At 54.2% G+C, this 27276-nt stretch overlaps 8 protein-coding genes across 8 annotated transcripts; 5 read left to right on the plus strand and 3 right to left on the minus strand.

Annotated features, from left to right (window-relative positions):
- Positions 1-1068: 1068 nt before the first annotated feature.
- CMQ_1352 (fkbp-type peptidyl-prolyl cis-trans isomerase) lies at positions 1069-2817 on the plus strand (the record flags this gene model as incomplete). Its single annotated transcript, XM_014318431.1, has 4 exons — positions 1069-1152; positions 1235-1777; positions 1853-2534; positions 2612-2817. 4 exons carry the CDS (start codon positions 1069-1071, stop codon positions 2815-2817), a joined length of 1515 nt encoding a protein of 504 aa, XP_014173906.1.
- A 1514-nt stretch (positions 2818-4331) lies between these two features.
- On the plus strand, positions 4332-6952 carry CMQ_482 (serine/threonine-protein kinase cbk1; the record flags this gene model as incomplete). The annotated part of the gene is made up of 2 exons (XM_014317561.1): positions 4332-5236; positions 6145-6952. The coding sequence occupies 2 exons, from the start codon at positions 4332-4334 to the stop codon at positions 6950-6952; spliced, it is 1713 nt and encodes a 570-aa protein (XP_014173036.1).
- A 196-nt stretch (positions 6953-7148) lies between these two features.
- CMQ_1585 (sphingomyelinase family) lies at positions 7149-11777 on the minus strand (the record flags this gene model as incomplete). Its single annotated transcript, XM_014318664.1, has 5 exons — positions 7149-8800; positions 9930-10632; positions 10735-10868; positions 10933-11158; positions 11217-11777. 5 exons carry the CDS (start codon positions 11775-11777, stop codon positions 7149-7151), a joined length of 3276 nt encoding a protein of 1091 aa, XP_014174139.1.
- Positions 11778-14039: 2262 nt separating this feature from the next.
- On the minus strand, positions 14040-14822 carry CMQ_817 (uncharacterized protein; the record flags this gene model as incomplete). Its single annotated transcript, XM_014317896.1, has 3 exons — positions 14040-14081; positions 14137-14380; positions 14452-14822. The coding sequence occupies 3 exons, from the start codon at positions 14820-14822 to the stop codon at positions 14040-14042; spliced, it is 657 nt and encodes a 218-aa protein (XP_014173371.1).
- A 787-nt stretch (positions 14823-15609) lies between these two features.
- On the plus strand, positions 15610-17195 carry CMQ_454 (izh family channel protein; the record flags this gene model as incomplete). Its single annotated transcript, XM_014317533.1, has 2 exons — positions 15610-15813; positions 15864-17195. The coding sequence occupies 2 exons, from the start codon at positions 15610-15612 to the stop codon at positions 17193-17195; spliced, it is 1536 nt and encodes a 511-aa protein (XP_014173008.1).
- A 614-nt stretch (positions 17196-17809) lies between these two features.
- CMQ_1066 (mitotic check point protein) lies at positions 17810-19428 on the minus strand (the record flags this gene model as incomplete). The annotated part of the gene is made up of 2 exons (XM_014318145.1): positions 17810-17933; positions 18005-19428. 2 exons carry the CDS (start codon positions 19426-19428, stop codon positions 17810-17812), a joined length of 1548 nt encoding a protein of 515 aa, XP_014173620.1.
- A 1067-nt stretch (positions 19429-20495) lies between these two features.
- Positions 20496-21366, plus strand: CMQ_1047 (translation initiation factor; the record flags this gene model as incomplete). The annotated part of the gene is made up of 7 exons (XM_014318126.1): positions 20496-20523; positions 20630-20707; positions 20831-20892; positions 20992-21015; positions 21080-21086; positions 21151-21237; positions 21296-21366. The coding sequence occupies 7 exons, from the start codon at positions 20496-20498 to the stop codon at positions 21364-21366; spliced, it is 357 nt and encodes a 118-aa protein (XP_014173601.1).
- Positions 21367-24543: 3177 nt separating this feature from the next.
- On the plus strand, positions 24544-27213 carry CMQ_1746 (sulfate permease; the record flags this gene model as incomplete). Its single annotated transcript, XM_014318825.1, has 3 exons — positions 24544-24820; positions 24897-25042; positions 25105-27213. 3 exons carry the CDS (start codon positions 24544-24546, stop codon positions 27211-27213), a joined length of 2532 nt encoding a protein of 843 aa, XP_014174300.1.
- Between the last annotated feature and the right edge of the window lie 63 nt (positions 27214-27276).

The following is a 27276-nucleotide window of genomic DNA, read 5'->3' on the forward strand; positions in this document are numbered from 1 at the left end:
TCTCGTTTGCAGACAATCTCGACAACAGCCGGCAGTCACTACCGTTTCGCACGTCCGGAGAGGGCCGGCGGAAGGCCAAAAGGGTCGCTGTCTCGTCAAACGGTGGCCACGCGATGGCCTCAAGACGGAGTCGCGTTCACTACCAAAAATAGACCAACAGAATCACTGGCCCTCTCTGCTTGCTTTTTGCGGGGACCCTTTTCCCAACGCCCGCAGTCACATGGCACGCCATCGACTTCCTGGGCCTGGCCGTCTGATTGGCTGGCCTGATCAGCCGCTCCTTCTGGCAAGAGCCTCTCCCCAGCTTCTTTACTCCGTTCCGCTTTCACGTCCTCGACGCCAGATGGGCTCACTCTCGTCCAGGATTGCACGTCTGCCTCTTGCCGCCTCGAGCCAGCTTCCTGATGTGCCTTCTGCAGCCGCTCTCCGGCTCCATCCGTTGTACACTGGTCTTGACCGCCTGCGCTGCAGCTTGCCGGACAACAAGAGCTCCCCCTTGCAGTGAACAAACCAAACAATCGAAGCGCTTGAAACGGACAACTGCTCGCCTCCAGTCATACAATCCGAGTCGTCTTCTCTACATCGACGTCCCGGCTGAGAATCGCCCACAATAGCCCCTCGTAACATCAGCAGGCAACCTCACTTATGAATTCTTTGGTCGCCTTAGCAATCTTATCGATAACACTACCAGCTTTTTTCCCTTCTCCAGCGAACCAGCCTCGATTGACAGCCGACAAGATCCACTTCGACGCTGCCACGTCCAATCATGTCCCACTGTCTCCACCGCGCTTTCTGTCCATCGTAAGAATTTTCTGGGCCAACAACTAAAATCCACTTTATTTTTTTTCTGCCGTACAAAAAAAATATTTACATATATACTTGTAGCATTTTTCACCTCCTCCTCTCTCTCCCCTTTTCCTGCTCTCCTTCACCTTCTCGCTGCCCCTGCTACCGCATTGCTTCATCCTCGCCGTTCCCTTGCTCGGTCAAATTCGAAAGCGCGCTTCTTCAACCTTCCTAACCAAGACACAACACACAATCCCCTCCTTCACAGCTCAACAGACCACAATGTCTCAGCCTCAGGGAGTCTTTGGCCTCGAGGTGCCGCCTGGCGGCGTCCTCATCCCGGCTGTCCTGAACTTCCCGGCCACTGTACGTCGTCTCTATTACTCTGAATCCTGCTCCCTCACTCTCGGGGCAAGACCTGTTCCGTCCTGTTCACTGACTCTTCCAGATCGCCATCTCCATGGCTGCTATTGATCCCACCGCCGAGCCTGAGGCTGATGAGGAGGGCAACATCCCTACCACTGGCCGCTCTACTCTGCGCATTGTTCGCCGTCCTATTGATGACGAGAGCGACGATGAGGACGAGGAGGACGAGTACCTCCGCAGCATCCTTGCCGGCAGCGACGACGACGATGACGAGGACGACGACGAGCCCAACGGTGGCCCGAGCGACCCCTCCAAGTCTCCTCGCCGCAAGGACATCAAGGCTCTTCTTGATGCTCTTGCCGCCGAGAACGGTGACGATGACGAGGACGAGGACGAGGACGAGGAGATGGAGGATGTCGGCGCTACCAAGGGCAAGAAGAAGGCCAGCAGTGCCAAGGTATCCAAGCCTTCCAAGACTTCCAAGAAGGGCAAGGAGCCCGCTACCGTCGAGGACGACGAGGACGACGAGGACGAGGATGAGGATGACGAGGATGACGAGGACGACAGCGACGACGAGGATGTCGTCCTGGAGGACTTTGTTCTGTGCACCCTTGACACCGAGAGAGTATGTTGTTTTCTTCTATTTATTCTTGAGCACCCTCCATCCCGCTTTACGACCACTGCTAACACTGCGAAACAGCTCTACCAACAACCCCTCCAGATCGAGATCAACGCCGGTGAAACCGTCTTCTTCACCGTCACCGGCAGCCACGCCGTCCACCTGACGGGCAACTACATCGTCGAGGACGACGAGGATAGCGAGGACGAGGATGATGAGGACGACGACGACTACGACCTCCCGCCCGATATCGACCTGGAGGAGCTGGACAGCGAGGACGAGGACGAGCTTGACGAGCTCGACCTCATCACCGGCCGCGTCGAGGAGGTCGACGACGACGAGGTCGCCCCCAAGCTGACCGAGGTCAAGAAGGGCGGCAAGAAGCGCCCGGCCGAGGATGTCGCCGAGCAGACTCTTGACGACCTGATCAGCAAGGAGGCCAAGGGCGCCGAGACCAAGCTCAGCAAGAAGCAGCAGAAGAAGCTCAAGAACAACCAGGGCGAGGCCGTCGGTGTCCAGAAGCAGGAGGACGAGAAGAAGCGCGTCCAGTTTGCCAAGAACCTCGAGCAGGGTCCCACCGGCTCGGGCGCTAAGGACGCCAAGGATGCTAAGGACACCAAGGGCAAGACCGCTCTGGGCGTCAAGGTTGTTCAGGGCGTCACCATCGACGACCGCAAGCTGGGCTCCGGCCGTATCGTCAAGTCCGGCGACCGTGTCGGCATGCGTTATATCGGCAAGCTCGAGAACGGCAAGGTCTTTGACTGTATGTTTTCTCTCTCGTCTACTTTTGCCGCCATCTTTTCTCGCATCTGTTGCAGCAGCTAACTCGTCTCCAAACAGCCAACAAGAAGGGCCCTGCCTTCTCCTTCCGTGTCGGCAAGGGTGAGGTCATCCGCGGCTGGGACATCGGCATTGCCGGCATGGCCATCGGCGGTGAACGTCGTCTGACGATCCCGGCTCACCTTGCCTACGGCTCCAAGAAGCTGGACGGCATCCCGGCCAACAGCACCCTGATTTTCGACGTCAAGCTCCTGGAGATCAAGTAAAGATTCGATACGGTCGACATCTCCATCGTGTCGGGAAGGGTACTCTACCCTGTATTATTATGTCTCGTCTTTCTCATGCCGTTTCCCCCCATTGCCGCCGTCTCTGCTTTTGATGCTTTTTTGTTGGTCATAAAAAGGGTTGTTTTTGCTCGCCAGTCATGGCCGGTGGCAGCATTGTCTCTGCTTTTCCCCTTTCCTTTTTCCGGTTGGCAGGATACCAATCAGCGAGGATCCGGTCGCTGCTTTATTGTTTCGGCTCGGTAGCTGGATGCAGCTTAATTCTAGGCGAGGTCATCCGATCCAATTTGGGCGGCATGGATCAAGTCCAGTAAAGGGATAGAATTGGGGTCGTTGCGTGTTGAACGTTTGTGTGATGGAAACAAAAGCTTGTACCTTCTCTTGCGTACCTGCCAGATATGTCCTGGGTCGGAATAAAATAAATAACACATCTGCCTGCTGCACTTGATGACTGTTGCTCTGCCCTCTTCCTTCCCGATTGGCATTGCCGTCGGGGCAAGAGCAACCCGCAAGCCGGGAAGGGACGTGTTGACAGAAGACCAAAAGAATTGGAATTCAAGGCCGGGAACATCAACACCAAGACTTCTACCGCTGGCTTCCTCGAGGACAAGACAGTCTCCATTCGCATCGTCTGCACAACCTTGAGTGGCCTGACCCGTCATCCAAGGCCAGCACATACTTTGTTTCTCTTGTTGGTTTCTTGTACTCTTTGGTCCCTTCTACTGGTCGTTTTCTTCAGAATATTCTATCATATGCTAGCCCTTCATCTCTACCAATCTGGAGCACAGCAGTCCCTTCTTGTCTTCCTTTTTACTTTTCAGTATTCCTGTCTTTGTCGCCTCTCATCCGGTCCGAGGCTGTCCTCTTTGCATCCACAGTTGACCTCTCGGCCCGCAGCACTCACAAGGTCGTGACAGAAAGATCTTTGCCATTCTCCTAATTTCGGCCTTCTGCCCTTTCAAGTCCTTACATCTGCCCTTTTCTCTTGCCGGCGGGCCAGTCAGGACACCGAAGCTCCACACATCCAGAGCATGTGCTTCAATTAACTCGCCTTGTGGTATTGCTTTCATACATTATTCCCGGTACAAAGGTGAGATTGCTCATTGTAAGCCGCAGCGGACACCAACATCAAGATAATCGTCATGATATTCAAATGCCAACCCACAACGGCGAAGCTACAAGATCTGCTCGATACGTCAGTCGGCGATAAAGCTCTGGGTTTTGACATGCATGGGTCGAAGAACAGCAATAATGGCGCAACGGCACCCCCGTATCGCACTCACAGGCCTCCAGAAACGGTAAAAAATAGCCACCGTTGGGCCGAACGGCCGCCAAATCATGAGAGTGATGGAGCACACGTCGCTGTGAACAAAACACCAGACGTACTAATGCAGCCGCTTGCGACGAAGAGACATCAGTTATCACCCTTGATGACGGAGTCCAAGAGAATAGTGCCCCACGACTCACTACAGTCATCGCCCGATTCTCCTGACACGATGTCCACAGAAGGAACCAGTGGCGGCCGGTCTCCTATGTCTATATGCTATACCAACACGCCTCCATCTACCTGCAGCTCCTCGCCCAAAGATGACGGAAGAAATGCGGAGAAGGAACAGGAAGGCGAGCCCGTCGAGGAGTCTTTTCCAACTTGCGAGCCGGAAGTATCTGGTTTGCCTGGCAAGCTCTCTGCCAACTCCATGGTCTCTATCAAAGGATCGGTCCTAAGAAAGATGCAAAGTCACGGCAATCAATTTCGGGCGAGGCAACCTGCGGCATATGCTGCAACTGACGGAGGTAGAGCTGCGGCTCTTGTGATGGAAACGGCCACATTTTCGTCGAAGGACCTTGCAGTCATTCCCGAGATACCTGCATGCTCAAGCTGTCCGACAGTGGCTACAACTGAGTGGGCGGCGGCAGTAAAGATATATCTGGAAACTCAATACAACGAGCTATTCTCTGAGAATATATCACGCTCCGTGCGCCTTCATGCGTTAGAAGCCGAGCTTTACCACTCAAAAGGACTGAGAAATGAGGAAAAAGAAGACCGCCGAAGGACATTTTACCGCGCGGAGACCATCCATTTGCGCGAGGTTCGAGCTATGAAAGCGGCATGTTCGAGGTCTCTATCACGGAAATCCAACCTCGAAACGTCCTTGTCTGGTAAGGCCACCTGCGCCAATAATTTCGAAGGACTCAAGGTCCTTGGCAAAGGGAGTTTCGGTGTTGTCCGGTTGGTACGAGAAAAGACATCTGCAGGCGATGAGGCGACAGCGAACCACGGCAAGAAAACGCAAGTTTATGCCATGAAGGTCATACGAAAGTCGCAGATGCTCAGATCAAATCAAGAGGGTCATCTGCGAGCCGAGCGGGATTTTCTGGTTGCTTCTGACGGATCAAACTGGTCAGTGCCTTATGCGTCATCGTGATCCCTATTTTGGTTGGCTCTCTATTTCTGCAAGTGGACTGTGACTGATGTCTCCTAACAGGGTTATTCCATTGGTGGCCAGTTTTCAAGACTTCTCCAATTTGTACCTCGTCATGGAGTTCATGCCGGGTGGTGATTTCCTCGGTCTTCTCATCCGCGAAAACATGCTTGACGAATCGGTGGCCCGGTTTTACTTGGCCGAGATGATTCTCTGCGTCGAAGAAGCGCATGCGCTTCGTTGCATCCACCGAGACATAAAGCCAGACAATTTTCTGATCAGTGCCTCAGGGCACCTAAAGATTTCCGACTTTGGGCTTGCGTTTGATGGGCACTGGAGTCACAGCGCAGGTTACTACAACAGCATGAGATACTCTCTTCTGCGGAAGCTTGAAATCCGAGTCGAGGGAGATGACCAAGACAAGAAAAACGGAGACGATGCACAATCAACACGCTTGGAAATGGACAGCCTAGCCGCCACCGACAGATACGAGCGCCCCCCTGACGCTGACCAAAGCGAACCACTTCTCCAATGGCGCAATCGGTGCAACAACCACACTGCAGCAACAAGCGTGGTGGGAACGAGCCAGTACATGGCGCCCGAAGTAGTGAGAGGCGACAGCTACGATGGCCGGTGCGATTAGTGGAGCATCGGCGTGATTCTTTTTGAATGTCTTTTTGGCCACACGCCCTTCATTTCGGAGGAAGGGCGCAGTCAGACGAAGAAGAACATCCTAGTAAGTCCGGCGCGTTGGCAGCTGCCAAAGGATACGGGCGATAGTGGTGCTGTTCTAACGGGCGGTATAGAACCACCGGTATACATTTTCGATTCCCTCATGGCCACCTATTTCCCGGCGTTGCCAGCATCTCATATCATCTCTGATCAGTGACAAGTCAGAGCGTCTCTGTTCAAAGCGTTACTTGCTCAAAGACGCTGCAGCTTCTTCTCTGGCGTCCAGCTCCTACTTGCAGAGCATCCAGAATGGTCTTGGAGGCAGAAACAGCACTTGCATAGCAACTGAGATGGGTCTGGCTTGTCGTTACGTGTTTCCGTATGATGCCGAAGATATCAAGGCACATAAGTTTTTCAAAGGGATGCCATGGGAACGCCTTCATACGATGCCGCCACCGTTCATTCCGAGTCTTCGTTCGGAGCTCGACACACAATACTTTGATGAGGAAGAATCCATTTCTGACATGGAAGAAAGCTCACGGGCTTCTTCTCCGTCGCCAAGCGAGGGTGGCGATATGCCACAGAGGAAGGACACCAAAGCAACTGTGGCTCTGGAGGCGGACAAGATCGACATGCTGTGTGGAATTACACCGCTTGTGAGGGAAAAGGCTCTGGAGTGGGTGGCTACCCCGTACGATTCAGCTCGGATGAAGATGATCGAAGCCGAAGTCGAGCACATAGCGGCAACAGGTCTGGCGCTTGCAGATCGAGATGTACTATTGGAGTTCGTTCATCGCTTTGGAAAGAAGGAGCGCAAACGGCCGCGGGACAGGCTTCTTCGTGACCCCGAGACCAAAAAGGAAGTAATGGAGATTCGGAAGAGGACTGCTTTCTTGGGGTACACCTGGAAGCGACCGAGGCAGCCTGAAGTCACACAGGGAATGCAGACCAAGGATACAGAACATTCTGTCACCATGAGGGCTCTCAATCGGAGCCGGTTTTGGGCTCGACAGCCGGCCTGAGACCAAGAAGACGCGGGTGTGGCTTGCTGTAGAGGTCCTGCTTGTCGCTCTACGCTCGTCTCTCGACCCAGTATACGGGGAAGAAAAAGAATAAAGACAGAGTGCTGTGGCATCAATAGGTGGTATTATTATTATTAACTGCGATTATATATAAACATGCATACATATGTCCTGGCTAAGCGACACGTGAAAATTTCTAGACCTTTTCGCTACTTGGAAGCGAGGTCAGGCTTTCAGCAACGGCAGCTCTAGCATTGGAAACCTGCCAGCGAAACTCTTCCAGATTGCGAATTTCAGAGCCGAAGAAGAGGAGAGCTAGGAGGCCGTCGATGGCGCCGGCAGCAAGGCCGAGACTGCTGAGCAGCATGAGCAGGAAGGCGACGAACAAGCGGGGGACGAACCACATGGCGACATGGCAGGCTACGGCGACAAAGACGGCGGAAAAGAAGTGGACAGAGCGCCAAAACTGCTGGCGATGCTCGCGGGCGATGTAACGGTCAATCTCAGCCAAAACACTATTGTAGACGTCGACGTCGGCAGTTTCGTCGGTCCTGCCACTTGCATCGCTATCCTGGCTGTTGAACTCGAGGGCCAGTGTGGCCTCGACGGCAAAGTGATCGCTCACAGAACAGCCCAACGTCGGATGAGGCTCAACCATGGCGACACGTGCCGTCTTCACAGTCCAGCTGTGGTAAATGGATGAGGAGTCAGCATTTGGTGGTATTGGTGGAGACGACATGTAGAAGATGTAATCGAGACGCTTTCCACACGGGTCGGGCGTGTCTGGGGCGATGTCAAACTCGTCATTGTGGACAGCCGAAGAGGGTCCTGGTGGTGACATATTGCGGAAGCTCTGGAGGAGGCGTTTCTGCTTGTCCTTGGGCCATCGCCAGGTGTTGAGCACGTTGTCGGACGTGGCGCCGTTTTCGGTCAGATTGAAGGCGGCCGTAGGGACAGTGATCTGTGCTGCCGTGGCGGCGGTGGTCTGCAACTTTTGGCGGGCCTGTTTGGCCAGACAGGCAGCAGGGCCGAAGGACGACTGCGGGTGCAGCACGCGCCAAGAGTCGAGCAGCTGGAGGCTGGGACTGGTGCTGGCTTCTGCACGGGCGCCGAGCTGGAGCATCTGGTACGGCAGCGACTGCGGGAGCATGTTGAAGTCACCCACAGCGACGACGAGGCGAGCAGACAAGCCCAAGCCGCCGCGTTCGGCCGCAGCAGCCGCACGCCTGCCCATCTCCCAGGTCTGGGCCAGCTGATGGGCCAGGTACGAGTCGTCGGGCCGGCCGGCCTCGTAGGGTGCGTGGGTGTGGGTGACGAGCACGTCGACGACCAGCCGCGGACTGACGCGCACTGTGGCGCTGGCGATGCCCTTGCCGACGAACCAGTCGCCGCGCCAAAAGGCCGTTGGCCGTCCGTTGAGCGCATATGCGTGCATGCTGGCCTGCGTGATAGGCCAGCACGAGAGTACCGCCAGGCCCGCGCCCCAGACCCCGCTGCGGAAGAACTTGCCATGCGGCAGCACGTCGCGCGTGAGCGCCTGCACCGTCTCAAAGTCTGACTGGCACCAGCACTCTTGCAGCGCCACAATCGAGACGGGCGGCCGAACGGGCGAGCTAGGATCTGTCGAGCCTGTCGGGTCCGGTGCGTCCGGCGCTGCTGCCAGCACCGCTAGCCGCCGTCCGATCTCGGCCAGCCGCTCCTCGCGGAACGCCGAAACGAACTTGAGGCCCCAGCAGTTGAGCGTGAGCACCGTGATCGCTGAGGGGTCATCCATCGCCAGGCCTGCGCGGGTGCTGGTCCCTTCTTTGCTGCTTCGCGGTAAAAAGACCGTGTCTGTCGATCCGTCTGCTGGAGTGGCAGGGCGATCAGATGACGAGAGGGAGAGGGGAATAAAGCCGAGACTGTTCACAGGATGTGAGGCAATTGAAATGAGAAATAAAACATCATCTGTCGATTTGTATTTGGAACTGCATATCCCCTCCTTCGTGCCTTCTCTCTTCGGAAAGCAACTGCAGTTTCCAGCACAAACAAAGAAAGAGCAATGGCCGCACCCCTGCCGCACGCTGCGCTATAAGCTGCTTTGCCATCCACTCTGTCACGTACGGCCATAGATACTGGAAAGCACGGGATCCCGTCCGCTCTCCCCTAGTTAAACCAGTAATCGGCGGATTAGTAGTTGGGTCGGTGACGACCAGCGAATACCCGCTGCTGTACGTTTTTTTTTTTTTCAATCCATGATTGCGATCCACCATGGTTCCAACGCTTGGCCATCATGTCAATCATCGATTCATCAATTGCTGCTTATCTTTTTGTTCCGTAAGGCTGAAGATTATGTAACCATTCATTCTAGACAATGCCTTTCTTCGTACTCATTATTTTAATGGCATTTGTTGTAAAAGGACCCCAAGAACATCTTTCCAACTGTATGTCTACTTTGCTATCAGGTTTTATAGGTTAGTCGAAAGTCGGATTGCTTCCACGCCCACCTAGCCTTCACGTTGTTGCATCGTATAACTGGGTCTCCTCTAACCGACGACTTGTCATGACTCGAGCTTCATATTATAAGTACCGCGGGGCTTTGAGGTGAAATATGGCTGGTAGAAAGTAAAGTAGTATTGATGTTGTGTCACAGGAGAGATCCATTTGAGAGGCGTGGATGCCTTCAAGAGTGTGTTACATATGGCGACAGTATGGGAAATGCCCTTTAGTAGAGAAAAGTACGCGAGGATATGAGAGAAAGGCGTCGATAATGAAACGAGAAAAACGGGTTATGTAGCCTTGGTTATGTCTTCCGCAGACCCTGATTTTGCCCGTTGGCGGGTTGCTTTTTGGCTCACGGTATATACCAGATCCACGGTCCAGAAATGACTGAACTGTGCCAGTGCGCCCGGAAGTGCGCCATAGACTGGGGCTACCAGAGGAACCATGAAGTAATCAATGCAATTTCTCTTTAGGCTGCGATGAGAGAAATTCATACCCTCAGCAAGGCCGACATTGTTCATTTCCTTTTCGCGGATGGAGAGTGCGATCTTATGGTAGCTCTCGTACAAGAAAAGGTAGAAGGCCACTTCAATGAAGCCAAAGGTCCGGAGGCCTTTGCATACACTGAAAATCCAGTTGACGCCGTGGATGTCTGGTGTGCCGTCCGTCACCCACTTGTATGCGGCCGAGGCCAAGATCACACCGGTCATCTGGACAGGCAAAAAATGAGCTTCGAAGAGCCGGTGGAGCAAATAGAATATTCTCTGGTAATCGGGTCCCTTAAGAACGCCGTGGGTGACATCGGTAAAGCTACCGGCCCTGGCGGCATCCTTGGGGCTCCCTTTGCTTTGCCGGGCTGCCAGTCGAACTTCAGAGGCAGGTTCATGCAGCGGTCGGAACGCACAAGAGGAGCGTTCCCTGTTCTGCCATACCTCAATCACCTTGTACAGTGCAAAGCCTGTATCTAGTGCTCCCCACATGTGCCGCAAGGCTTGCTTGTACCGCGCGCCCATGTCCATCCGAATGCCAATCACACCCTTGCCAAACCCGCCGGCCGTGACGTTGCTTTGGCTGATAGGACTGAGAACGGTTCGCACGGTCAGGTTGCCGTTGAGGGCAAAAAAACACTTGGTGTACATGTGCAGGTCTTCGCCGATGGCCTCGGAATTGCAATCCCAGCCGCCGACCCAATCGACAAGCTGGAGAGGTAACGAGTACACAGACGTAGGCGGGGCAATGGTAGATCCCCGATACAGGCCGGAGAGACCGGCAGCACACTAAAGAATATCGGCAACACGAACTATAGCGGGAACACGGTCGGCATTGCGGTCGAAGATGATTGGAGCCGCATATAATGTGGTGGTGGCAGTTTCTGGATAGGCCTTGTGCATCATGGCAACCAAAGCAAAGTAGTTGGACAAAAGGTGGCTGTCGGCTGCACCGGGAACCATGGTTAGCACTGCTATCAGCCAAGGTCAATGGGGTGGATGAGAGCTCACCATCGATTCCGGTGACAACAACATCCTTGCGACAGGCGATGGGGTACATTTCGCTCAATTTGCGAGCAGCCCAATTCACATTACTGCCCTTTCCAGGACAGTCACCGGGAATGCCGGTAGGGTGAATGGTGAAGTCGATAAAACGAAACTTTTCAGCGAACTCTTTGATGAGTGACAGGGCTTTCACGTCCGCATCGGGTTCTCGCTGCTCCATGGCCAAATATATCTATAGATGGAATCATGTCAACCAATGGCAGGGCACTTCTCAAAGCGGCTTCACTCACATCGTATCCACTGCGTGCTCGAGGGTGAGATGCAAGCACATCGAGCGTCTCCCGAAGAGTGTCCATTTCTTCTTTGTAATTTGGAATGATGATGGCGTGAATGATATGGTCTAAACCCGTTTCACTGTTTTCGTACAAGTTGGACTTCAGATCGCCGGCTCCGTTGCTCGCGCTCTGAGAAATATGAGACAGCCGTTGAGTCTTCAAGCTGGATAGTGGTGCAGGTGAGTTGTGACGGAGTCGAGCTACCTCATAGTCCACACATGTCTTGCCCTGCGCGGTCGTACGTAAAGAACTGGTGAGATCCCAGATAGCCCAGCAGGCACGCAAAGGAAAAGCTGTCACCAGAACATGGATAAACAGGCAATACCACGAGAAGACAACGGTCAGGATACCGGTACCGTTGGGCGAGTATCGTGAACCATCCGGATTGTCTTCTAAATTGTAACTGTAGCCGTATCTCGATACGAACTCCATGGACAATATTAAGAAGCTCAGCAGGGCGAGAGACACCATTGCTAAGCCTCCCAACCGCTGGGCGCACCACATGAAGAAGGGCATTGCAATCGAGTACTGATGCTAGACTAAAGGGGTCTTTTGAAGCCGTAGGAGGGAGGATTAATGATATTTGTAGGCCGAAGAAGAGGTAATATCTCGAGCTGAGTGCTGGACGAGGCGGTCGTATTTGATCAGGAGGAAAGGCCGGCGACAATAGGGAATAAGGCTGTTAATAAGTATGCTTCCCATAGCCGAATATCGGCTGAATGGGATGAGCAGTTCGTCTATGCAGTATGATGAGAGAAATCACCGACCCAACAAATGTAGCGGAAAGAGGTATCAAAAACATAGAAAAGAAGGGAAGGCACGATTGAGCGCTTTGTACAAGAGGAAGGAGGACAGCCAGAAAGAGACAATATGTCAAAAGAGGGGAGGGAACTAAATTGTGTAAGCGTTTTATATATTACTTGTAGTCTCAAAAAAAAAAAAAAAGGCAGTGCAACAATGAGGAGTAATGGAAAGGCAAAGCAACAAATTAATAGGAGCATTTTGTCTGTTCAGTACAAATTTGGTTGCTACATTTTAGTGAGTAGTATTTGCCAGATTGACGACGTTTTCATATCAGACGTCTTTAGTAATCTAACAGCACCTTTGCTTTCTACGGGATGAGACTACTGTGGGCGAAAGCCGCGGCAGCCTCTTACCAAAACGACCGAATAGAAGAGGATGACAGATTGTGACAAGTAACAAGAGAGGAGCCTCTTTGTAGGTGAAATTTCATTGTATTATCTATTCTTGTTCTCGGACTTCTTCATTGCTTGGCCTGCTTCGTCTGCGGTCGAGCTAAGAAGAACCCATTTTCAATCCTTAAGAAGAGAGGAAGCAAAGTCAGATCAGGCAGGACCTACTATGTATGCCCCCATTAAAACAAAGAAAACGGCCAGGACGACTCAAGACTGGAAGACTGGACATATGTATTCCTTTGTTTTGCTGTTGAAAGTACTGTATTCGTATCGTCTGATAAAATAAGCTGCTCGTGGGAGTTGTTGTCGAAGACGGAGAGATATAAAGATGGAAACAGCAGTTGCTATTCTGCCTCGTTGATACGGCATTGTAGACTTCGCCCCATCGCATATCGGGTTCCACCTAGTCGAGTAATACCTTTTGCCTAGCTCAACGTTTTTACTCCCCTGGCGCCACTAGTGCTCCTTCAGCCTCGCTGATTGGATCTTCTGCCTCGTGGTCTTGTTGATTTGCTCTGCTAGCTCTTCTACTAGCTCTACCGCTAATGACAATGGCGCATATTGCCACAATTGCTTCACATTCCTCTTTCGACAAGCCGATGAATAAGCTCTTCAAATCCCTACTTTGGCGACTTGCTGGAATTGGCTGCGCAGCCTCTTTGGCGATGTGAATGCCTACTGCACAGCGACACCGGCTTTTGGGTGTTCTTTCCCCCTTCTTTTTGGACATACATCCGCAAGTACACCATACGTACTCCGTACCCGTACTCGTACGGAGTAAAGTAGTATTTTGATGATGCCACTGAGAACTTTAGCAGCCCCCGGAGGGGAATACCCGAGCCGGAAATTCGGCTGTTTCAAGGTCCCAGCGTTTCCTTGTCCGTGGAGCCAACGTCACTCGACCTACTCCGTACTCCGCGTATCGAGGGAATAGTTGCGAGTGATATTGGACCCCACTTCATCCAGACCGCTTCCTCGTCTTCAGCAGGTGCACGACTAGGGAACTGATGCTTTGCACTGATTCACCGTGATTGCAAAAGTGGACCTTTGCACCTGTACTCCGTATTTTAATCTGCTAGCCAAATCTCCTCTCTATTGGGCTGTGTCGGCTGCTTCTGACATGAGCACCTAAATCCTGGTCTATGTGACCTGCATTCCGCGCGGCAAGTCCACCGACTGGACGACCGAGCACCGAGTAGTGTGGCACCACTGCTCACGCACGACAGACATGCGTTGCTCTTATGCACTGCATGCAATAGGCCAGTGATTTAACCGCAAATGCACTTCGAGTCGTTTGAAGCAACCTTGAGCTCGTTATAAGAGCAGAAGCCCAGGTTTGTCTCGCCTCGCCTTTCCGGGGAGACGAGAGCAATTCCGTGTACCGTGTATCACACTGGATCTAAGCTGCGCGCCATCTCCAACGGTAGTGATATACGAATCCATGCATCTCTAAATCGTGATGCCGAAACTGTAGAGTGCGGGTCCATAGGCACCATGAAGAGCATCGAGGTTCGTACGGAATACAGTAAAAGTGTTAAGTCGGGCATAGCCCACGCCTTGTCGCTTCTGCTAGCACAAGCACCTAAGCGTTCTTGTCGAAGAGGTTCTGAATGGGCTTGGCAGCCTTGAGATACAGTTAGTAAATGGGCCAAGCAAACACAAAGGCGGTGCGGACTGACATCGATGAACTTCTCCAGATCCTTATCCAGATTGGCCAAATCCTCTTTCCGCTTTTTGTTCTCGGCAATCAGCTTAAGCTTCCTCTTCAGAAGCTCGTTCCGCTGCTGCTCGAGAGCCTCGCGCTCCTGCTTCTCATGCGCAATCCGTGCTGTCATCAGAGCGACCTCGTCATCGTCCGCATGCTCCGGCTGCGCTTCCAGAAACTCCTCCACGGAGATGAGGGGCAGATGCTTGTACGAGTGACTGTTCGGTTGAATTCATTAGAGCCGCCGCCTACCTACAGTGGGGGGGGGGGGAGAGGTGTGCTAACGCACTCATAGTTTTCGCAGGCGGAAATCTCGCCCTGGAGGTGCCGCTGCTCGTAATAAAGGTTCTGAAGCTGGAGATGCAGTCTGTCCACCTCTTGCCGTGCCTCCGCTGTCTGGGCTTTGGTGTCGCGTGCAGTGAAGCAAGCCGCCCGGTGTAGGCTCCGCAGCTGTGCGATGTTGGCTGTCAGCCGCTTCTGCTGCTGGGAGATCTCGATAAGGCGGTCGTTTCGCGTAGCCGTATCCCCAGGCGGGGGCAGTTCTGTCGATGCGGCGTTCTCTGCAGCCAAGTTGACAAGCGCCAAGGCTTGCTCCCGTGCCTCGATAGCCGCCTCTAGCAGGGACACGAGGCCGGGATCGGATACGATCGAGTTTGCCATTGCGGGTAACCGAGGTGATGGCGATGGAGGCTATCACAGGTCATTGATGGATGGAACGGCAAACCGTGAAATTCAATGGTCTATTACGGAGTAAACCATGTGGCTGTGTGGCTGGCTGTGGCTGCCGTGGCGACTAGTGGCGACCAGTGGCGGCTCAAATATAAAATGGACCCTTCTTGTGTTGAGCTCACATGACTTGAATTGGGTTCGTACGAAGTAAAAACCGAGCTTCGGCCCCACTGTAAAGTAAGTATGCATGAGATCCTCTACAACCATTGAGGGGCAGGCAATTCATGCAGTACACGGTGCCCACTAAAGACAGGAAATCAGCCGGGATTACCGCCAAAGGCAATAGTAATTTCCTTGGTGAGCAGCTCTCAACCTAATAGCATCCGGAATTTCTCGAAGCACGCTGTCCATCCGCCGGCTTGTCGGATTATGACACCAAATAGACAGGTTGGTATATCTGTTTCACTCTGCGTCATTTTCCCGCAGGAGCAGCGCTTCCGACTCGCCTCGTCCGCTCCTTTGCATATTTCGCCTCCTCAGCGCTCTTGGTCATTGTCGTTCAGCAATATATCCGGTGACCTATCAGCTTGCGACTTTCATCTGCAAACATTCCCCCTTGGATGCGCTCCTTCGTCAGCCGCATATTACGAGACGCCGGGATTCCTTTCGACCTTTCGGCCTTCCAACCAAATACTATGAGGGGTAGTACTCGCCATTTCCGCAATCAAATTTGAGAGTTTCTCTGCACGGCCGCCCATTTGTTTACCGAAAGAGCAACATGGACATTTCCAACAAAGTTGCCCTGAACTCCTCCTTCTCCTGCAATCCGCTTGAGGGAGGAGTCGAGGCCAAGACGACGGGCTCACAACAGGCAACCGAACAACGCCCGATGCGTAGGCGGCGTCTCTCATCCTTCAGTCGACCCAGGCGAAAGTCGATTGTGAATCAGATCATAGACAGCGAAGAGAGCCTGCTTCTGAAGGTGTGTATGTCTCGGCCGAGGGGATGAAGACAGGGCTAATGTGAAGCCAGCTGGATGCGTTCCTGGGCGAGCTCGAACAGCGATTCGAAAAGTTCGAAACCTACGGCGAGTTGACACTCGATTCCAGCATTGCTCGGGCATACCTGACGCTACAGAGCGTGCGGACACGATGCTCACACGTGTCGGAAGAGGTGATCGGGGCCGGCCGGCGAAGGCTGCAGATCATGGTTGAGACGCTGGAGACACGATACCAGGAGGCCCTGGCGGCGGCCGAGTCGCTCAACGACAAGGCGCGGGTCAGCATCGAGCTGCTGGACGACATGCTAGCAGATTTTGAGACGTACGCAAACAAGCTGCGCGAGCGGAGCATGGCCAACGCAGCCGACGCAGCCGGCATGTTGATGGACGAGAGCCGGCGCGTAGTCGACGGTGGGATCGGGCGAGCGCGCGAGGTGGTGGACGAGAGCCTCGAGCGGGCCAAATGGGCAGCCGGTACGCTCGAGGAGCACATCCAGCACGCGATTACGAACGCACGACAGCACGGGCTGCTGCACTACGAAGAGCTGCCGACGCCATGGCGCATCAACCCACACATCCTGCGCGGTTACCGGTTCAGCGAGACCAAGGTGGCCTGCTTCCGGTCCATGTTTCGCGTGTCCAACGAGCTGGTCAACATCTGGTCGCACGGTCTCGGCGTGCTCGTCGTCCTGGCCATCGCCTTCTACCTGTACCCGACCAGCGTGACGTTCCACCTTAGCACCAAGACGGACGTCTTCATCGCCGCGACCTTTTTCTTTGCCGCCTGCCAGTGCCTCGTCTGCAGCACGATCTGGCACACGATGAACTCCATCGCCGACGCCGACCTGATCTCGTCGTTGGCCTGCGTCGACTACACTGGCATCAGCCTGCTCGTGGCCGCTTCCATCATGACCACCGAGTACACGGCCTTTTACTGCGACCCCGCCAGCCGCTGGATCTACATGGCCACCACTGCCTTCCTTGGCATCGGCGGCGTCGCCCTGCCGTGGCACCCCTTCTTCAACCGCGCCGACATGGCCTGGGCTCGCGTTGCCTTCTACGTTGGTCTGGCCGCCACCGGCTTCCTGCCCCTGCTGCAGATCTCCATGACGCGCGGCTTCTCCTTTGTCTGGGAGTTCTACCTGCCCATTACCAAGTCGCTGCTGGTCTACCTGTCCGGTGCCTGTGTCTATGCCAGCAAGGTGCCTGAGCGCTGGTGGCCCGGCATGTTTGACTACATTGGCGGCAGCCACAACCTCTGGCACGTGGCCGTCCTCGGCGGCATCCTCTTCCACTATACCGCCATGCAGCAGTTTTTTTCCAACGCCTTCCGCCAGGCCCAAGACGGCTGCCCGTCGTACTAGACATGTCGCCGACCACTCGATACACATGCTCACGCGTTACGTTTTGATTCCGTTCGTCGCCGATGATAGCCATATTTTAGCGTTTGTTTTCTCCTGTCCGTCCCGGAGCATATGACTTGGAGTTATGTGTCTGTCCTGTTTCGTTTAGGAAGCCGGGCAGACTTTCAAAAGCGGCCTGTCCTTAAGCCGGCTTCAACCTAGACATAGGTACACTATCATAGCACGAATTTAAGCCTATGAGCAAACCTGAGCATGCCGGACGAGGAGAGTGTGCCAATATGTAGGTGCCATGCCATACTGCTTTTATTGGACTGAATACTTGTACACGTCAAACCATGAAAACCATTAAATCCAGTCGTGACCAACTCATTTTTTCCCTCTGAAACCGTGGATGCGATACATAATACATAATACACAGCATGCACGCCAATTGTCCTCGGTAGCATGCTGAACCAAACGTGTGCCCACAGCAGTTTCCGTTGCTGGGGCCTGTAAGTAGTAAAACAGAACGAGGTGGGCGGGAGTGCTGGCCTGTATATTGAGCACTCCCCCACCTGTGGAAACAAAAGAATGAGCCTTTTCATAGGTCGTAAAGTCACGTGCACCTCGTTGCCTCATTGAGCGTGGTTGACAATCTCGGTGTACACATCTGCCGGAAGCTTCCGAATGATGGTCAGCGTGACGCCCTTGATGGCGTCGGCCTGAAGGGTCGGAAACGATCTCAGCAGCTTGTTGGGACTGTGCACATGTTAGCAGCCGATGCTAACACAGAGAGAGTGAGAGAGAGAGAGACAACGGTGAAAACGAACCTAGGGCTGGTCAAGATCTGACTCCGAATCAACATCAGCTGCGCAACGATGCAGAGGATGTTCAGATGCGGCCCGTACGCAAACAGAAAATCCCAGAGCCGCAGGACCTCGGGAAGTGGCGGCGTGCAGGCGCACAATGTCAAGACCGAAGGGAACGCGTAGATCTCGGCCGTCAGATTCTTGGAGAGAAGATACAGGCTGAGCTTGGAGTCGACGATAGCCAACACCTTGTCCACGAGTGCCAGGCCCTTGTGCACGCCGTCCATGGCACCACGGATGTATCCAGGGCACTCCTTTGTCAGAAGGTGGTGGAAGGCAACAAAGGCCTCGGCCTCGCTTCGTGCAGCATAGAGGAACGGCGCAGCGAGGACGTTCATGCCCTGGACATAGGTGCCTGGCTCAGCCGAGACGCTGCTCTCGGAGCCTTCCGTTGTCAGGGTGAGGGCACGCGCCCGGTTCTTAGCGGCGGGCGACGTGTTGGTCGACTTTGGCGTCACGTCGACGGCGCCAGCCGGGCCCCTGGTTGGCGTCTCGTGCATCGGCTGCACGGCTGGCAGAGACTTGCGGGTCGACGGTGGTGGTGCCAGGGGCTGCTTGGGGTGTTTCTCTTCGCGCGAGTCGTGGAGCTTCCAGGCGATGGCATTGAGCAGCCGGATCAGGCTGGCTTCGCTGACGCGCCGGCGGAACAGCGGATCGGTAGTGAGCGTGCGAAAGGTGTCGTTGCGGATCTTGGAATAGGCCGGCGACGCGCCGCGATGGATGAGCGCGAGATAGGCGTCCGTTTCGAGGACGGGACAGTCGAGGAGGATAAGCCACGCATATATGCGAGCAGAGGACTGTGCACGCGAGTCAGCCGGAGCCTCTACGAGAATTGCAGACGACAGCCTTACCATGCCGTCGCTGTCGCTCTTGATGCCGATCTCGAGAATCTTCCATCGCAGGTTGTTCAGCGCGCCGACGACGTCGCCATCGGGTGGCCCGTCGCGAATCAGCCGGTCGAACGAGAGCGAGTCCAGGGCGGGCGACCGTCCGAGCAGCGGCCGACGGCTCGGCGTGGCCGCGCCCGTGCTGATCTGCTGCAGGCTCGTGGCGTCGCTGTTTGCCCGTCCTCGCTGGGGCGAGCGATTGACCCCGCCGGTGTTCCTGCGCGTCGGCGATGTCGACCGTTGCTGCTGCTGCTGCTGCTGTTGTTGTGACGGCGGCGGCGCATTCTGCTGGTACTGCAGCTGCTGTGTCCGCTGTTGCGAGAGGATGGACGAGATGTTGCCGACTTTGGCCCCCAGGTTGTGTGCAGACTGGAGCTTTCTAAGCGTCCTGTGGGTGCTCGGCGACGGAGGAGGGTATAATGCTATCGGTGGGGCGAGAGACGGTATGGTCGGCATGGCTGACATGGACGGCAGCGAGTCTCGCGCTGGACTCGGCATCGTGGGCGATTGATGGACGTTGACTTGCAACCAGCCAGTCGCCTAATTCGCAGCATGCAGCCAAAGCAGACAACCACTCCGTATCCAGCGAGACAAGGGGGAAAAAGGCAGACAACAACACAATACACGCAAGGGTGAGATCGCTGCTCTCTAGTCTCCCTGCGACACGCGGCTACAGCCTGTAGGGGATATATTTTTGGCCCTCGGCGGTGGAGTTGCCTTCGGTGGCTGGAGGCAGATGCTTTCCGGATGGCTGGCCGAATGCAAGACGTCGCGTTTTTTCGTGATAGCGCCGCGTAAATATAAGCTTTAGTGTCTCCCCGCTGTTGCCTTCAATGGAGGCTGATCCTTAATAGGAAAGACCGTCCTACGCTACAGTAGGAGCCTGCTCTGTGCGAGTATCTACTTGTACTCTGTACGAGTAAGTTGTTAGGGGAAGCGGCAGTACAGAGTACAAATGTCTTGCCATGCTAAATGCGAAACTCCCATCGTATCCGTATCATGCTTGTGTTTACGGAGTATGGGCAACGCCGTGACGTCTGACCTCTCGCGCCTCCTCAGCCAGTCCGTGATGGGCAAACGGCAAAAGCCCATACACAGTCAGGGGAATCACATGATCTCGCATGCAAGATATCAGGAGGTACTGCAGCTGACTATGTGTAATAAATAGACCTTGCGGTACCTTGAGTTATTGGCCTCCTAGTACTCCGTATATCTCCTGTCTTGTTTATATGGGTCTGTGCACGCCTCCTGATTGGACAGCTCACTCCAACATCGCGTGCCCCGCCACCTCCCACTCGTTCCCCGCCTTTCTCATTCTTCTCCCTCTTTCTCTTAACATCTTCTTGTCTTCCATTATCAACATCTGGAACCGCCTCTCCAAACCAACCCCGAAAACACATCAGCTTCAAGAAGCAGAAACAGCCCATCACACACACCCCATACACGTACGTTCGCTATCGTCTACGCGTAGTCACGTGCGTTTTCCCGCGCTGTTCTTGCTAACGTCAATTTTGCCTCGTTTTCAGAAAAACTCTTCCCCAAGTCTCGCAGAGAAAGCCGAGTTGATGTCAATCGAAAATCTCAAGATCAATGGTACGTGTGTCCTGGACTCTTATGGCATATCCCATACGCCACGTCTGGCCTACCAGCGTCTCCGGCACCCTCCAGTTGAGCTAATCGTGCGGCATTTGAACCACAGATCCCTTCGCCGACGCCGACGAAGATACCGGACAATCGCAGGCCAACAAGCAGGAGTACCTCCATATACGCATTCAACGTACGTCACGTCTCCTTCACTGGAAAGAGCGCCGGATTTGCGGTCTTCGCGAGACGAACGCGTTGAGCATCCCGACCGCTCAGCTAGACTATTAAGGGGTTGCTGACATCTCGGGTTCTACAGAGCGCAATGGACGCAAAACCTTGACCACAGTCCAAGGCATTCCCCCCAAGTTTGACCACAAGGTAGGTTATTCGATAGGCCAGCTAGCCACACTTCCAGCCTTCATTTCACGCGTCATTTTCAAGCTCCGTCGGTCTTTGATTTGCTAACGCGCCATATAGAAAATCCTCAAAGTCATCAAGAAGGTTAGTCTTTTGGTTGTTTCTCTACGTTTGATTGCACTGAGGACTAGAGCTGACCCCAACATAGGATTTCGGTTAGTACACCTCGACAGAAGCTGGACATGAATGACTCGGTATGAAGCTAACCCCTATTATTAGCTTGCAATGGAACGATCATCTCCGCTGCGGAGTCCAAGGGCATGGGCGAAGTGATTCAGCTCCAGGGCGACCAGCGCAGCAAGATCCGTAAGCATGTGTCCGCGACAACAGCAGCACAACCGCCATGACTGACTTACTCGACTAGGTGACTTCCTTATCGACAAGGATAATGGACTTGGTCTCGATGAGAAGACCATCAAAGTCCACGGCTTCTAAACAGCGCCACATCCTGTTTTATCGGTAGCCCATCCGCCGCCAGAGAACAGTTTCAAGAGCTTCTTGACGAACTGTTGCCGTTCTAACGAATACAGGCGAATGGTGCTGGCTTGACCACGCATCTTCCCTCCTCACCTCTTAGAGCAGGTTTGGAAGACGTGCTGGGCACGTTGACACGATAAGACCGGTGGGAAGGCTGATGATGAGAACTTCGTGACTGGTGTGTTCGGGACTGTTCGCTCGGTCCGACACCCTAGGATGAGTTCTAACGCGGCTTGTGGTGCGAGAGTCTTTTGTCCGATGAGAACTTATTTATCATAAACTAGAGGCTTGGCCTGCAGCGATTTTTTGTGTTGATACCCTACTTGACAATAACTCGGGGACAGTCGAAGTAGAAAATGGAACAGCAGTGGAAGCCGAACACATTCGCGCATTGGCCCATGTCGCCAGAGGCGCCGTCGCGGTACACTTGTGATAAAAGAATTAAACACCTGTCCGCCAAGAGAAGGGCGTGAGCCTTCACGAGGCCCCTACTCTTGGCGCTTATATTATGATATAAAGGGGTGCCACATCGGACTTCTCCGGGCAGCCGTGGGCTGGCTTCTTCCTTGACGACTCTGACCGAGTAGAACGCAAGGAGGGAAAATCGAATCTCGTAATGGCGCTCGAGACGATCCCACGACGATGCCTTTGCGATCAGCGTCCCCCACACAGGGTCGAAATAAACGTAATGCAGCCAAACAACGGCAGTTCGCTCGAGTGCTATACAAGGATCAGAGGCGGCTTTCCGTACTCGTACTCCGCACTTCGTTCTTGCTCGTTGTTCTAGCCAGATCACTCGTAAGAGAACAGCGGGACAACTTGGGTGCGAATCTCATGCCTATTCCGTACGAGTACAAAGTCCAGACAAGAAACTACAAGGGGTGGCCACCCAACCATGGAGTTGCCGACGCGTTTGAAGTTATAAGATACAAGGGTACTAATCGGCACTACGCTGTAGAGGCTAGACTTACTGCATAGCTCCCGCTGCAGTTGAGAGGTCCCGGTTCGTTGTCTGCTTGCGCGGGAGCCACACAAGTGGATGCCAATCTCAAGCTACAACTCATTGCTGAGCGGGAGGCAAGGGTCGCATTGTATAAATATGATTTGAATGAGATGGACGGGACTGTTGGACTGAACAGGCACAAGATGGGTGTGCCCGATGGAGGGAAAAGTATCTGCGGCTGGGCAATTTGACGATGATTCGACAACCAGCTGATCACGAACGGCTTGGCGCAACGCACGACAGGGAGAAAGGAACAAAGAGGCGTCGATAGGCCGGGATGCTAGCAAGGTGGTATCTTACGAGTACAAGAGAACAGAAGGGTCGAATGGTAAGCAGCAGCAGGACGATATTTTACATGTCGTATACCTCCGTTTTAGTCCCACCAAATAGCCCACTCGAGATGATGTCAATCGGAGCGTCGATGGCGCAAGAAGATTGGAGCTCTGTGATTGGATGCCTTGGACTGACCATTAAGGGTTAGTCGGGATTGGCGACTTATACCTACGCTACGGGCGCGACGGGAATGGGGGATGGCACGATGAGCGGACGAAAGCCAGTGCTAGGCCAAGCGGCATACCGAGCAATATGAATCTCACTTAGCTGTCTGTGCAGCTGCCACGATAAGTGACGCACCTGCTGCAAATTGGGATGCGAGACGCATGGCCGAGGCCCACACAAGGGACACAAGTACGAACGGCTCACGATGTCAGCTTCTGGAGGAACTGTGGTGGAGCAACTTGCAATTTTGATACGCGGCGCCAATGTCGAAAAATTGGCGAGTTTTGGGGGTACTTTGCCAGGTATGGGAAACAATTGCCATGCTGTGAATGAAGATGGAGTGCACAAGCATCTGGGCAATGATTCGTGGCCAGACACGCCATAGAGCAAGGGGCAAACTCGGCGAGGTCTTCATCCTGGCCACTGTACACTTTGGATATCTGGCATATGTCGCGTTTCTGCTCGACCATCGCCAATTCAGCCGCTGCACAAGCTATATACCTGTTGCGTGTGCGCTTGTGAAGGCGAGCACGGAGGCGAAGGAGGCGGCAAATGACAAAGAGCATTACAAGTCCATAGACATACCAAGTATTCTTTGACGTAGAAGACTTGTTTCCCGGTTATTATATGTGGGTCAAAAGGTACCTCCTTTGAATAGGTACAAGGGTTCACATCATCACCCAAGTTTGAAAAATCCCTTTAGACCTGCACTTACACGATGGCGCAATGCGAGCTAGCAAACTGGAGCTCTCTGCCATGTGCAGTGTCTTCACCCTGCATTGCCGACATTGCCAACAAAAGGCAAGGCCTGGACGCTCTTCCACCATCCCACCAACATCTGTCATCATTTCGAGTCTTTCTTCCCCCGAATCTGGATCTGCTGGTGCCGCAAGCCACTGGTTAAGGAAGGAGCCACCCCCATCCATTCCCTTCGCTGCTGCAGTCGCTGCTGCCTTCTTTGCGAGTCACCTGTGTGTGGCTACTTGTCGTCTGCTGACACAATCGCATTGCATCCTGGTGCTGCTGCATCAGGCTGAGCGGAACGTGCTTTTCGTGTTTTGAGAAGTCAGGCCCTGGCTGCTGGTTGCATTGCGTCTCGCTAGCCCCCGTTACTGTTTCTCTCCTGCAAGAATTCCCGTCGAGCCATCTGCGTTATCGTTTTTTTGACCCGCACCCCTCCCTCCATCTGATTTCTTCTTTGGCACCAGCTCGACATTTTAGACGACAGCGTCGAGACATCTCCACGGACGTCTTGCCTTTATACGGCGTACGCCGACATCCCTGGTCAAATCCAACCTCGGGCAGACCCTCTTGTCCCTGTTCTCCTTACACCACTAGTTCTTAAGCACATTGCATCGAGCTACCGTGGCGTTGGATACATCCACTTTTGGGCTATTGTATGTGCGAGTCCTATTGGAAGGCTCTCTCGTCTGAGTACGCGTATATATTGGACTCCGTGTCCTACCCTTTGTCGCACACAAGCCACTTCTGCATCAACTCCACGGAGGCTCTTTTGCTCTCTCATCCCCCCTCCCCCAATCTTCATCTGAAGATACGGGCCAGCACAGAAACCATCTGACACTTGGACTACTGTCCACTGCTTTCACTCTCCGCTTCCACTACCTACAGTCGCCATGCCGGGACCTAAGGCGACCAAGCTGGGCCACGCCTTGGCAAAGGGCCTTGGGATCAAGCTTCAACCACCCATTCAGTACCAGGACGAAGTGACTCGAGGGGAGTCTGTCTTCTCCAACAACGCCTATGTCGAGGAGCCGCCACGCACCATCGATGAGCTGCGCGAACTGGTTCCGACTGGGAATCAAGTTTGGGATTACGTGGTTTCGCTCTTCCCCTTTCTGCAGTGGATTGGCCATTACAATACTCAATGGTTGATTGGTGACCTTGTTGCGGGTATGTTCATGTCCTCATCTGCGCCAGCTGCCGCGACGACTCATGACGAAAGCGCAATTTCTAACAAATTGGACAGGCATCACTGTTGGCGCCGTCGTCGTTCCCCAGGGCATGTCGTATGCTCTCCTGGCCAATGTTGAGCCCCAATTCGGACTTTACTCGTCTTTTATGGGTGTTCTAATCTACTGGTTTTTCGCGACCTCAAAAGACATCACCATCGGCGTACGTCTTGTCCCAAAATGCATTTCCCTACTGTTGCCTGCTTTTGCTAACTGACTGCTCAGCCCGTGGCCGTCATGTCCACACTGACAGGCACCATCGTCGAAAAGGCAGCCGTCAAAATCCCAGACGTACCAGGACACGTTGTCGCCTCCGCCCTCTCTATCATTGCCGGCTCTATCGTCCTCTTCATCGGACTCATCCGCTGCGGCTGGATTGTTGACCTCATTCCCCTAACGTCTCTCTCTGCATACATGACTGGCTCGGCCATCAACATCTGCTCTGGCCAGGTTGCCGGCCTGCTGGGCGAATCCGGATTTAACACCCGCGCTGCCACATACAAGGTCATCATCAACTCGTTCAAGTACCTGCCGAAAACCAAGATCGATGCCGCCATGGGCCTGACTGCCCTGACCATGCTTTATCTGATCCGCTTCGCCTGCAATTTCTTCGCCAAGCGCTACCCCAAGCACCGGCGCATGATCTTTTTCGCCTCTACGCTGCGCACCGTTTTTGTCATTTTGCTGTATACCATGATCAGCTGGCTGGTCAACAGACACCGCCGCAAGCACCCGCTCTTCAAGATCCTCAAAAAGGTTCCGCGAGGCTTTAAGAACGCTTCTGTCCCCGTCGTGGACGAAAGAATCATTCGCAGCTTCATAGGTGACCTGCCCGCCACTGTCATCGTCCTCCTCATCGAGCACATTGCCATCTCCAAGTCCTTTGGCCGTGTCAACAACTACACGATAAATCCCTCGCAGGAGATGGTCGCCATTGGCGTGGCCAACGTCCTGGGTCCCTTCCTGGGCGGCTACCCCTCGACCGGCTCGTTTAGCCGCACTGCTATCAAGGCCAAGGCTGGTGTGCGCACGCCTTTTGCGGGCGTGATCACGGCACTTGTGGTACTTCTTGCCATCTACGCGCTGCCACCTGTCTTCTTCTACATTCCCAGCGCGACTTTGTCGGCGGTGATCATCCATGCCGTCGGCGACTTGATCACGCCGCCCGACGTCGTCTACCAGTTTTGGCGCGTCAACCCATTCGAGGTGGTCATCTTCTTTGTGGGCGTGTTTGTCACTATCTTCACCACGATTGAGAACGGCATCTACAGCACGATTTGCATCTCGGCCGCCATGCTGCTGTACCGCATTCTTCGGACTCGGGGCAGCTTCCTGGGCCGCGTAAAGGTCCAGTCTATTCTAGGCGATCAGGTTATCGGCCAGGACAGTCGCCTGGCGATTGCTCCGTATGGCACTATTTCGAACCTGGACATGGAAGTGCCTGCGCGTACGGTCTTCTTGCCACTCGATCACCAGGACGGATCAAACCCGGACGTCGATTTGCAATCCCCTTACCCCGGCGTCTTCATTTACCGCTTCGCGGAGGGTTTCACATACCCCAATGCATCACACTCGTTGGAGCATTTGGCAGAATACGTGTTCAAGCATACGCGGCTCACCAATCTGACCTCGTTTCCCCGCCCTGGTGACCGGCCATGGAACGATCCCGGTCCGACACGCCGGCAGCTGAAGAAGATCGCGGAGGGCGATGTGAACGCAATAAACGCAGCCGAGTACAACAGAGACCTGCCGACTCTAAAGGCCATCATTCTCGACTGCTCCTCGGTCAACTTTGTGGATGTCACGTCAGTGCAGGCCCTGATTGATGTGCGCAACCAGCTCGACCGCTACGCGGCTCCTGAACACGTCGACTGGCATTTTGCGTCAATCAGCAACCGCTGGAGCAAGCGCGCCCTGATATCTGCCGGCTTCGGCTTCCCGACCGAGTACCAGGATACGCCAGAACAGCGGTGGCGAGGCATCTTCAGCGTGACCCCGTCCGGCGACAAGCATGAGGCGGACGGCGAAAAGATCGAGGACGGCGAACTACGTCGAACGTTGACGTCGACAACTGCTAGCGCAGCCAAGACTGTGACCCTAGACATCGAAGAGGCGCGCAGCAGCGGTGACGGAGTCGGCTCGGGCGACGACGACCCGAAGCTGAACCTGCAGGGTCGGTCGGCTCACCGCATCCGGGGTATTGCCATCCACAGTCTGAACCGGCCGCTGTTCCACGTCGACCTCACCAGCGCATTGCAGTGTGCCATTGCCAACGTGGAAGCTCGTGAGGCAGCCTCGGCCGACTCGCGGCCAAGCTCGATCAAGGGATTATAATTTTTTTTTTGGCAACATAGCGGCTGTTGTTTGTGCGATTTTTGGATTTCCTTGGGTATGCGG

Source organism: Grosmannia clavigera, assembly GCF_000143105.1.
Source record: "Grosmannia clavigera kw1407 unplaced genomic scaffold GCSC_140, whole genome shotgun sequence".
Taxonomy (NCBI): Eukaryota; Fungi; Ascomycota; class Sordariomycetes; order Ophiostomatales; family Ophiostomataceae; genus Leptographium; species Leptographium clavigerum.